This window comes from Pleurodeles waltl, chromosome 5, assembly GCF_031143425.1.
Source record: "Pleurodeles waltl isolate 20211129_DDA chromosome 5, aPleWal1.hap1.20221129, whole genome shotgun sequence".
NCBI classification, from domain to species: Eukaryota; Metazoa; Chordata; class Amphibia; order Caudata; family Salamandridae; genus Pleurodeles; species Pleurodeles waltl.
The window spans coordinates 864,287,834-864,300,398 of NC_090444.1; the positions used below are offsets into that span (position 1 = coordinate 864,287,834).

The 12,565-nt window shown below is 44.1% G+C and overlaps 1 protein-coding gene across 1 annotated transcript in view; it reads right to left on the bottom strand.

Moving 5' to 3' along the window:
- LOC138296102 (zinc finger protein 3 homolog) overlaps positions 1–12,565 on the bottom strand; it is a 1,150,345-nt gene that overhangs the window by 711,093 nt on the left and 426,687 nt on the right. The window contains exon 5 of the mRNA XM_069234957.1: positions 4,021–4,131. Coding sequence (XP_069091058.1) covers positions 4,021–4,131 — 111 coding nt within the window. The remainder of the gene's footprint in view (positions 1–4,020; positions 4,132–12,565) is intronic.

Genomic DNA, 12,565 nt, shown 5'->3' on the forward strand with positions numbered 1-12,565 from the left:
CAAAATCCACAGCTAGGCACTTAGCAAAAAAAAAAAAAAAGCATTCATTTTCAATGTAAAAATGTGGTGTCCACGTTGCGTTTTGAGGCGCTTCCTGTCACCGGCACTAGGCCTGACCACACAAGTGAGGTACCATTTTGATTGGGAGACTTTGGGGAATGCTGGGTGGAAGGAAGTTTGTGATTCCCCTCAGACGCCAGAAGTTTTTATCACCGAAATGTGAGGAAAAGTGTTTTGTTAGCCAGCTAATACAGCTGGTTATAATGCCGGCCCAACATTAATTTTGATTTTATTTTATTCATATTATAAAATACCTATTCCATTATTGCCTCACATATGTTTTTTATGAGAACCCATCCTTTTTTATTCCGGGTTGGTGATATTTTCATTAGGCAATAATTTGTGGTGAAGCCTTAATTATGGGTATTAACTAATTGTAAGCATTATCTAAAGCTTAAATGCAATATTCTTTTCATCATGATATCTCAGTTGAAATATGAGCACAGAAGATCCCTTTCATGGGTAAATTCCATAAATGAATATCCACAATGGGCATCAAACAGCATGTACATAGAACCTTCCTATCAGAAAAAGTTACATTCCATATACCATAAATAGATCGTTCCAACATAAATACAATCAAGTCACCATGTTTGGGTCCTAAACAGAAATAGAAATGGCCAAACCCCAGTCAGTAGTGAAAAAGGGGCTGCAAATCTTTTATCCAGACTTTTCAAGCGAGCCAGTATTGTAACTCTGAGTCTTTATTTAGTCCTTGCCTCACAGTATTAAATTTTTGACTAAAGTCATGTTTGTGTGTCCGCAGATTCAGTTCTAAGCTACCTCTTTCGGATGTGGTTTCAGCTTCAGTAATCCACAGAAGGAAAATGTTAATTGATTAGGATGATTAACTTCAAAATGTTCCACCAATGGTAATTTTCGGTCACATTTATGAATGTTGCAATAGTGCTCCTGTATTCTTTACTTAAAAGGTCTAGTGGTTCTTCCAATGTAGTTCATGTTCCATGGGCAAGTAACATTGAAAATGACATGTACTAGCACAATTGATCCATTGTTGAATTTAGTGTTGTTTGCCAGTAATCGGTATGTTAGTAGTTTTGTGTTTTCCTAATTTGCAGATGCAACAGTTTTGGCAAGTGAAAAACCCATAGGTTTGTCTAAAAATGTACTTTTTTCTTCCTTCTTGTCTTGAAAAAAAATGGGAATAGTTTTTGTTTTAGATTAAGAGCTCTCCTGAAGCTCAACCATGGATTGGAATGAATCTTGGTTGCTATTGTAGGATTATTGGTTAATAGTGACCAATGTTTACGAAATACCTTCCTGATATGTTGATTCCCATTATGCTGCTATGTACTGAACCTTATTCTCTTGGTCTTTCTTTTTCTCTGATTGCTTTTTAGTTTGAAGAAGTGAATCTCTATCCGATTTCTTGATTTCATTAAAAGGCTGCTGAAAGACTTCATTTTTGTATCCTCTTTTTTCTAGCCTTGAGTAATCTCATTTAGTTTAATTACATAATCCTCATATCTGCTACAGTTTTCTTTTTACCTCCTCTATAGTCCCCTTTAGGAATATTACAATTTGTAGTTTGTGGATGACAACTGGTTGCATGCAAGACTGAGTTTTCTGCTGTAGATTTTCCATGAATTCAACTTTGTCATTTTGAATCTTCAATATATAGCACGAGATCCAAGAATTATACTGCAGCTTCAGCAGTTGTTGATATTACTATAATTCCCCATTTTATGTAATAGAATTAATCAATATATTTTTTTAGTCCCATCAGCGAACCCTGACATATGAATAAAATATTGTCAAGTCCTGGCCCCGGGTAACAATTCTGTTAATATGGTCCCCGGATTTTTCATCCCAAAGGCAGTATTTCTCCACTTCAAACATGAAAAAGCAGGCGTGGGGAGGAGCAAATTGTGCTCCTATCACAGACCCTTTACGTTGCAGATAGATGTTCCCACTGAACTTAAAAAGTTGCTTGTGGGACAAAATTCTAAAGTGAGACAAAATTCTAACATCTCAATGACCATATTGTTTCTTTCCAAGAGATGTACATACATTGTAGACAATGTCTTCTTCGCTGCTTCCAGTCCATCTCTATGGTTGATGGATGTATGCAAGCTGGCAATATCAGTGGTGGCTAGTACATAGTCAGCATGCCAATGAATGTCATTTAATTTTTCCATAATGCCCTTGGTATCTCAAATGTAAGGCATACAGTCTTTTATAAATGTTTGCAATTCACCATCAATCAATTCTCCTAATAGAGAGCAAACAGCCATTATTGGCTTTCCCTTTGGAGGAAAGCCTGATTTATGTATTTAGGGTAATGAAACATTGTTGACATGACAGGGTATTTCATATAAATATATTGCTTTTCCTCCAAAGTAATTGTTGTACTATTTGTCCAAATTCTCAGATAATCCCTTTTGAGCATCTTTAGTTGGAGTCCCCCACAGTCTAACACAGCATGTAGTATCCTCAAGTTGCCTATTAATTTCCTTGATATAATCAGTTTGATAAAAAATCACAACATTCCCTCCCTTATCAGTTTATTTGATTAGTAGATCCTAATTATTGAGAAGCTCATCAATAAGATTGTATTTTTTTTTTTATATATTTGGAGGAAGGTACTTGGCTTTGGAGAGATATTTTTGATACTATTTTTCCATATCCTGCAGTACTGCTACTTGAAAGAGTTCTAAAGAATTACCTGGGGTTAAAGTTGGTATGAAGGTTGGTTTAGATGATAGTTTGCTGGCTACAGCATGAGAAATGTCAATCCCAAATTCCCATGCTGTATCAAAAATTATGTAACTCTGATATGTGTCACCTAATTCCACAGATTGGCCAATAGGTATATGGTTGAAGGTCCTGTACCGTTAAGTCACTGGTCTTAACGTGTGATGGGGCCTTTCTTTTTGGGAATTGTTTCTCTGAGAAGAACAATTGTAATTTTGGTTTCTGGGTAAATTTATATAAATCACTTTTGGTTTATGTCCCATCTGGCAGTTGGAAAGAATGATAGGCCTTTGTTTAAGACTTCCAGTTGTGTGTCAATAAGGTTCAGTGAGGCTAGATTGACCACTAATTGGTGCTCTTATCTTGTCATTTGCCTGTTCGAATCCCCTGGCTCTGGTTTGCACACCTGCTGGTTATGGGTCATCCTGTTTACTATTTGGCGGTCGTGCTTTGGTATCTTGTATTTTCAGGTTTCCCCAAACGATGTCTGCAAACCTCTTCAGAAGAATTCACCTCCACTTTACTAGTGATGGGGTCACTTCTTACCCAGGTGATTCTATATCAGAAGTTAACAATGTACCAGATATGTTAATTGTTCCGTCGTCGTGTTGTTTGGTTTTATATTGTCATATTTCCTGGCAAATGTCTATACTCTTCCTAATTGACAGTCAGTCTGGTCCCTACGAAATGTACAATTCTTCGTTTTGAATTGGAACCCAGGGGAAGCATTTCCAATAAGGCAGAGAATTTATAACAGAGGAAATTATTACATAAGGATCAATTATACTCTCTAGACAAAGAGGATCAATATATGTTATGCCATAAGACTGTGCACACCCTGGGATGTATCTGGCTGTAAGGATAATAGATACAAACCTGGAAGCTTATAACAAAGTTCTTTAATTTTATGAGATGGTAAATGAGTATGTACTGATAAAACAAATAAACCAATGATTTAAGTCAAGGTAGATTGATATTACCTGGATTTATATGTGATTTTTTAGGAGTACATTACACTTACCTTTTTCATATATTGTTTACTCTACGAGGTTTAGTGGGCCCTATACTCTTGAGTGTGAAACTCCCTGCCTCCAACAAAAAAACATTAAATAGTGTAATAGGTAGCAGGCGAGAGTGTATGGCCTTATAGAGGATTAATGAATTATTAGTTTAAAATGAATCAGGATAGCTTACTGAGTGCATTTTGGACAATATTTTGAATGTTCCAGTTCAATTCTTACTCACCTGTATTAAAATCATTGCCTTCCCTTCGATCAGAGGCTGGAAGAAGCTTCACATTGGGAACTTTAGCAACTTTTTTCCTAAATAGCAAATCCGAATTGTTACCAACACCACCTATTAAATAAAGAGAGAGAATAATGAATTATTAAAGTACGTTTACATTGAATAATGATTCAATCAAGACTGGCAGAATTTAAAAAAGGAGTAAACAAAATTTTAAAAAATACTACATTTAAAATTATTTAACCCGTTCACCTCTATGTCACAGCTTTTTATAACAAAAAAAAAAATTAGTGCTAAGTTATTCAGACACATGTCTCTTTGTTCACCAATACAAACTACATTTTTTTGGTTTCTTCTGGGTTATGGTCTGGTGCAAACACTGCATCAATTCCACATGACAGCCTTTAGATATAATTATAAATGTCGAAATACTGAGTTGGAAAGAAACTGAAACTAAAATACCAGATTAGGTTACCTGTCTTTTGGTCACAGGTATCACCCCTAAGCTCTATGGCAACATATCAAAACCATAAAATTGAAATATCTACACATCCTAATGCTACTATCGCTGGGATCTAGATTTCTTTTCCCCTGTATATGCACTTAATATTACATACGCTCAAATAAAACTAATTTAAAATATTTACACTGCATCTGCTGTTAAAGCAACATTACAGCACCAGCAAAATCAAAAGTAGTAAATGGGGCTCACTGCCAAAAGACTGGATTTTGGACTGTGCTTGGTCCTTGGCATGTTAAATACTGTCTTCTACTTAAATGTGCTATCACTGTCTGATGAGCCCTGACTGTCTCTTCCCGTTCAGATAATCAACCCTGTACCGCAGTGAACCTGTCAACAGCATTCCTGAGTTCTTGACGGACAAGTTATATATAAAGGGTGAATTCCCCAAATTACACCTCAAGGGTAATTTGTGTGGCTTGTATTGCCTGGATCAGTGGATGTTCAGGAGTTAACAGGCATATCTGCTGAGTGTAAAAGTATTGCACCAGAGGTACGACTTTTTAGTGAACTTATCTAGCTATCATTTGTAATGGATGTGGTTTAAGTTGTCCTTGAGCACGACAATATCACCTGATGATTGCAAAGAGTGATGTCTCACAACTGACCTCCCAGCATTATGGGCAACAATCTCCAAATAAATGGTGCGTGGTTGCCCCTACAACATGCTTCCTGCAGCTCAATTCTGAAAGTCAGTATGAATCTACTGGAGAGGGAGACTCATGAGGACAGAATTTTAGAAATAGGGATATTCTTAAACTACTGAGTGTGAGGAGCTAAATATTGGTACACCCCTACTGTGTGCTGTGTATTACTGGTGCAGAAATTACCAGGTGGTCAATATATAGGATTATCTGCATTCTGAAAGGATTGACCTAGTAAATTTCTTGAAGGATTAGGCGATGTATATAATAAGTTATGTGGAGCATGTTACCAGACAATTGCAGTAAGCCAGGGTGAGGAAGCGGAGACACCACATTCAATACAGTAGTCAGTAGGTTCAGTCACAGGGTCTAAGTCAGCAATGTCAACTTTATTTATTGCCCCACAGCACTTACCGGACACTATGCCCATAGCAGATAGTAGTATCTTCATAGGAGCATGCACTGTGGACAAATGTTGCCATTAGAAGGCCCACTGTTCTCTTCCTGACTCACTAGCTTGTAATGGGGATGAGCATGAACAATTTGGGATGCCTGGTGAAAATGTCTATCATCAACCATGTGGTGGATGAGGCTAGTCCTCTCATGGTTGTCATCGCAGCTCTGAAGCCCAAATTAGGCCACAGGCCTCCTTCGTTTCTGCTACGGAAGACCACAGCAGCAGGTTAGCCCATCAAAACATGGCAGAACCCAACCGATGCTGCTGTCATATGGGCCAGGTAATTAGCTCTCACCAGCCTGTTCCCTGCTCCCCACGCAGGCCAGAAAAAGGACACACAAGGAGCAAAAACAGCCAGGGATACAAATAACCAATCTCCTGGAGCCCCAGGTAAGTACATCGCTGGGTACCCACACTGTTTGAGCAGGATAGAGTTCCTAAGTGCAAGGACAGTGCAGGACATACATGTGAGTGGCAAGAGCATCAGCAGTTGGCAACCACGGTCTTGCCCATCACAGTTAGTTTTGAAGCACATTATGCACTTTAACCTAGCATAACTCTAAAAAGAGGTTTAAGTTTAGTCACTGATTGTAACATGGTGCCAAATTGTGACAAGATACCAAATAATTCTGGGTAACCCCTACAAATATCAGCTAACGGGCATTGTTTGAAATAAAAATACAAACATAATTAAAAAATTCTTTTATAATCTACCTCTCAAATTAATATTGCTGCTGCTTGAGTAGATGTACTATGCAAGAATAAGATAACATAGTTATACTTATTTCGTCATTTTTGTTTAGCCGCAAGTTGTTTAAGAATGTTTATCCCCTTTCCTTCTGGCTTAAGGAATCAAAGCCCCATATTTTGACAGTAATGAAGATGGTTATCGTTTTAACATCTCATGGGTTTGGTGCTAAGAGAGTAGACGTGGAGGAGAGGAGCTCCAGCGCCGGAATCCCCCACCCGGGACCATCCTGATGTAGTTACCCCTAGGGCCATGAAAGTTAAGGCCCCCTGAAGTGGCAGGGGCCGCGTGGCCTGGTGGAGAAGGGCTGAGGACTGCAGGGGCCGTCTGTGATGGTCCGATCGGAAGGAATGGCCAGACAGGGAGGAGGCCAAGATGGCGGGGGCGGCCTTTCCCAGTCTTGTATAACCAGCCCAGAGTCCTCGAACCAGATGCTGCTGCAGTCCCTGCAGAGCGGCGCTGCTGGGTACTGATCTGTTGCCCTGACTGACTTGTCACTGGTCGGACGGACAAGGGGCCTGAGCCTATGGGAGTGACGCAGACCGGGCCTGCGAGGGAGTCGAAGAACAGTCCTGGGACGTGGAGGGCCATTGGCTGCCTGATGACCGTGGCAGCGAGTCTCCACTTTTCTTGTAAGGAGACCGGGAGGTGAGGATGGGGGTGGGGGGCGGTGAAGAGCCTGACTGACAAGGGCGATCTCCCCACCGGATCCTTCCGGCTGGGAGGTGTGGACCAGCGGCGGCTGATCTATCTGCCTCTCTCGATGCCTGGAGCCTGCCATTGCCTTGCGGAGCTGACTAGTTTGCCCCGGAGTGGCGGTGGGGCACTGACTGAATCGTGACCGCCGACTGGCGGGGACCCCTGAGGAGCCTTGATCCATCCATCGGGCCGCTTCCCAAGAGTGCTGCCATTGAAGACTAGAGCCCACTGAATAAAGAGTGACTGGTCACCCTCCTCTGCCTCCGGCTCCCCTCGAGCTGTCGCCAGGGGCCTAGAGGGACCGCGAGGAGCAGAGGGCCCGCCTTGTGACTGACCTGGGTGTCTCTGCCGGGCACCAGCAACTGAGGGGGGCTGTAGAAAAAGAGGAACTGATGAAATGAGGATGAGGGATCCTGGGGGCAGTGATTGAGTCACCATACCTGCTATTACAGACAGTACTGAATGGGGCAGGGGGCCCCCTGCTGAGGACGATGGAAGCATTCATCATAGGTATATAGAGACTTGAATTATACCTAGTGGAGCTCCGGCACCGAGAGCGGAGTGAGCAGTCGAGGAGCTACTGAGAGCGGCGCCAATCATCGCTGCCTTCTGGCCTGCACCGGACCTTGGCGACGGCTGAATACCATCTCCCAACTGTCGTAAAGGGAAGAACAAGCAGAAAGAAGGACCCTGGCACAGACAACATTCACCAAATGGAAAGCAGCGGAAGACCCAGAATTGGGGGGGGGGGGGGGATAAGGTACCCACAGAGGGACGGTCCGCGAACCCGTCTCTACATCATATTCTACAAGCTATCACGGCCTCCTGTGAGGCCCTTGAGTCCAAAATAGACACCTTGAAAACAGACTTGGGCATACTACAAGAGGATCAGGGACGACTAGTGGAGAGAGTCACGCTAGCGGACCTACATTTAACAGAAATTCCTTCGGCACTCTCCTCAGCCAATGGTTGCCTGTCTGCATTGGAGCAAAAGGTGAAGACACTAGAAGTCCTCGCAGAGGATGCGAAGAACAGATCTTGCCAAAACAATATCTGCGTTGTCAGCCTGCCAGAAAAGAATGAACGCAATGATATGCCTTCCTTTTTGGAGAACTGGGTCTGCACTGAGGTGGCACCGGAGGGTCTATCCCCTTTCTATTCCTTTGAGAGGGCGCATAGAGTGCCAGCCAGATTGTCGCCACCAGGTGGCCTCCCCGGGGCCGGTAGTGGCCAGACTGCTATCCTACAGAGACCAAGACCATATACTTGGGCAAGCCAGGAAAAGGGGAGTGCTGACGGTGGAGAATAGTATGGTCCGTATCTTCCCTGACTTCTCACAGGAAGTGCAAAAACAACGGCCCACCTTCCTGGAGGTAAAGAAGCAGCAGCAGTCTTTGAACATTTCTTATGCCATACTCTTCCCCAGCCACGCTGAGGGTTGTGGTAGTGCACTCTTCTTTCAGACCCCGCAAGAGGCTTGTGACTGGTTGGATCAGCAGCCGTAGCAGACATAAAGCAGAAACTCAGGAGGCGCCGACCCCGGAGCCCTCATCAGCTATCCAGAGGGCCCCAGTGAAGCGGGGCTGCACCATTTGTTGAGGAGACGCAGAGGAAGAGGAGGAGAGCCACCGCAGCAGTGGCATCCTTAAGTGGGGGAGAGGCCAGCCCTCTGTCTACTGCGACTGGCGAGGGCGCACAAAACTTGGAGTCCGACGCCTCGACGAATCCCAGCATGGAGCTACTGGTAGTGACACCGGGGACCATGAGGACATCATCTGAAGCTCCTCAGCGGCGCAGAGATGGAGACTGCTGCGGATACCTCATATCGCTCAAGGGGGCTTAGAGGCCCATTGTTCAACTGACAAGCAAAACCTTGTATGGGGGGACCGGGGCTGAGGAGCTCTGCACCGCCTCAGGCCTCACTGCACTACCTTACAGAGAGCTCTTAGTTCGATAAATAGTTTGGATGGGGGGGGGGTTTACTCTCACCTGTCCTGGGGAATGGGAGTTGGGATGTTACTGGGTTGTTGATTTAACAGGGTTATGCCACTGCGCCCCCAGAGGATTGATACTGTTAAGGGATGGTTGGGTGCATTGGGCCCCATACGACAGTGATATGTGCGGCAGGAACCTTGTAACAAGCAGGCCAGATAGGGACACTACAGAACTATAAGATTGTGTCATGGAGTATCAGGGGCATGCACACCATGACTAAATGGTACAAAGTGTTTTCCTACCTATGGAGAAGAGGGACTAACATAGCAATCCTGCAAGAAACACACATGACAGCCACAGAAGGAATGGCCTTGCAGAGACGATGGAGGGGCCAGGTGTACTATACATCCTACTCCGCCTATGCTCGGGGGACCCTCATCTGGATTAGGGCTGGAGTCCCTTTCCAGAAAAACGGGACAGACAGCACCCTAACAGCCGCTTTGTGGTGGTCAGCAGCCTCCTGGAAGGTCGTGATATAGCTCTTATTAGCATAAAGATGCCAAATACTAATGAAACGTTCCTGGTGCACCAGCCGAAGGCACCTGCCTGACACAACCAAAAAGGCACTGATAGTCCCGCTGTTGAGACCCGGCAGGCCGGCACACGAAAGTAAGGCCTATAGCCCATTATCAATGCTCAATATGAATGATAAAATCCTCAGTCGGATCCAAAAACAGCATCGGAACTAAGAGGAGCCAGAACACTCCTAGAAAAGTTTGGCTCGCTCTCCGGGTTGCAGGTGCATTGGCAAAAATCGCAACTCTACCTACTAACAGCAGACCAAGACCCACCTGAGGACTTAGACCATGTCCCCTGGGAGCCTAGGTGCATATTCCATCTAGGAGTCAGAATTTATCATACTAGAGCTGACCTACTAGAGGGCAACATAGGTCAAGCAACTAGAGCACTAAAAACTAATCTGGACTTCTGGAAGACACTCCCGTTGTCAGTGGCGGGGAGAGTGGCATTGCTCAAAATGGTGGCCCTGCTTAGGCTACTGTACTACTTTGCGGTTATGCTACTTTGGATCCCCGCCACTGTCTTTAAGGAACTGGATTCCTTCATTACTCCGTTCATCTGGGGACCCAGGCGGCACCGAGAGGCGCTGGCCACCATGAAGAGGCTGTGGGCAGAAGTAGGGGCTAGCGGTTCCTGATTACGGGTCATTCTATTTGGCGGCCCAAATGCAATGGCTAACCCAATGGATCGCGGGGTGCAAGATACCGAATGGTGGTATGGGCCCATCGGTCCTGCACCTGCCCCAACTGCTGGGAACTCTAGTGAAATTCATGCACCCCACTCCTACAGACACTCCTGAGGTTAAGGTCATACAAAAATGCTGGAATAGATGTCTGCAAAAAAACTGGTACGGTCATCCTTTATTCTCCTGACATCCCAATAGCTTGGCTACTCTGGTTACCTCACTGAGGAGACTGGGGGGCATTACATCCTGGGCAGACGTGGGAGCCACGCGACAAGGGAACTTGTACCAGGATGGGGAGCTTCTCCCCTTTGAGGGGTTCCAGCAGGAGTACGATCTCCCTCAAGGACATTTCTTACTACATCACACGGTTACCCTCACTATTCAAAAGTATTGGCAAGCTGAGAGAACGGAGCCACGGCCCTATGCTGTCAGTAACTACAAAGTAGTATCGGAGGACCCTTTCAGGGCAGTAACTTGCATATATGGGGCAATAAGAATGGAGGCATCACGCCCCCTCGAGGCTCTGAGAATGTGGTGGGAAGATGACCTGGGGGTCCCAAAATCAGAGAGGGACTGGGGGCTAATCCTAGAGAGAACATCAAAAGTATCTAGGAACGCCTGATTTAAACTGATAAAACTTTTACATATTACATAGGGCCTATCTTACCCCTAGGCATCTCCGCAAACACTTTCACGTAGCCGAAGTAAGGTGCCCACGATGTTGACAGGCAGCAGCTGAGATTTTACATATGATATGGTCTTGCCCAAAACTTAACCGTCTATTGGAGTCAAATAACAGCCTTCATGGCAGAAGTTCTATTTCGAGACTTCCCTTGTAAGCCTGGGCGTTGCCTTCTTCACTGGTTCCCACGCAACCCCAAGAATAGGGCCTCCAGTGGACTACAGGATCTGGCATTTATATATCAGTTAAGAGGGAGACAACAAGACCCAGGAGGTCCTAGGATTGCTTGCTGGAAGAGGGAATTGGAGCGCTGGAGGGAATATGAGAGCATGGTGCTAATACGAGAGGCCAGACAGGGTAAAAGATCACCTGACCTGGCACAGGCCTGGTGGACGGCCTGAAAAAGGTGGGTCAGTGATGAGCTATAAGTGTGGTTATGGGCACTGACAGCTGTCAGTGGCCTCTGCTGTGTGTTGGTCTTGGTCTTAAACATTTTAGAAATATCTGAAGTATTTTTGTAAATTGGTCCAAAGTTATTCTTTTGAGTGTGTACACATTTATTGATACTGAGAGAACAACAAATTCTTAGCTCTTCTCCAAGATTAGCCTAAATGCTACACCAAGTTACCACTAAAAATAGAGCATTAGGTGATCTACATAATACTTCAGGTTACCAAGGAGGGGTTGCTTGGATTCACTGCACAGTGCACATCATTTGTGTACACTATATAGAGAGCCAGCCTCCTACACCTAGGGAATGGCAATATTTGTGGTGTACTGGTGCACTGCCCTGCTCACCTTGTATCAGACTCAAATAAAGAGTAAAGGTGTCAGTATTGCCTATGATTTTTACAGTTTACAACAGATTTGTTTATGTTGTAGCTAATCTTTTTTTCTGTAATGCAATTTTTTACCCAGCTGTGTGCCAACTAATTCTTAAGTTGAATGTAATATTTCGGCATCCAAAACTGTCCAGTTGTGATTACATCAGGTCCTAAATCCAGTACACTAAATTAAAATCAACAATTAATACAATATTTACTTAGAACTAACATATTTTAATTTTCTATTTGGCGGTCTGTGTGCACGGGACAATAAAGGCTGTCCAATGCTTAACGTTGCTTGGCTCCCCCACTTGCTTGTTTCTTATTCAATGGCTTGACTTTCTTGTTTTGTGTTTGTCCCTCTACTCGAGCACAAATTCTTTACCATCCTTATGACTGGCTTACTTGTATACTTCCACTGCTCACATTTAGTGAACTACTTCTTTCTTTCTAGTTAAACCCTGAATGGAACTCCATGTTATTTTTAAGTTTTCGCGTGTGCGTCTCTCACTGCCCGCCAAATCTGTGTTGCCCTCTCAATCATGTGCTACTTGCTCTCTCTCTAGCATGTATTTCTCCCTCGCCAAATTCCCCTGCCCTCCGTGTTGCTGTCTCCTATAAGTACTTTTCCTCACAACCAATATTGCTCTCTTCTTCATGTACTGCTTTTCCCCTTCTCCCCACAGCCATCATTCTTTTTATTTTAACCCTGTGGCCACTCCCCATTGCTTCCCCCCACCCACTCTTCTGTTCCCGCCACTGTCCTTTTTTT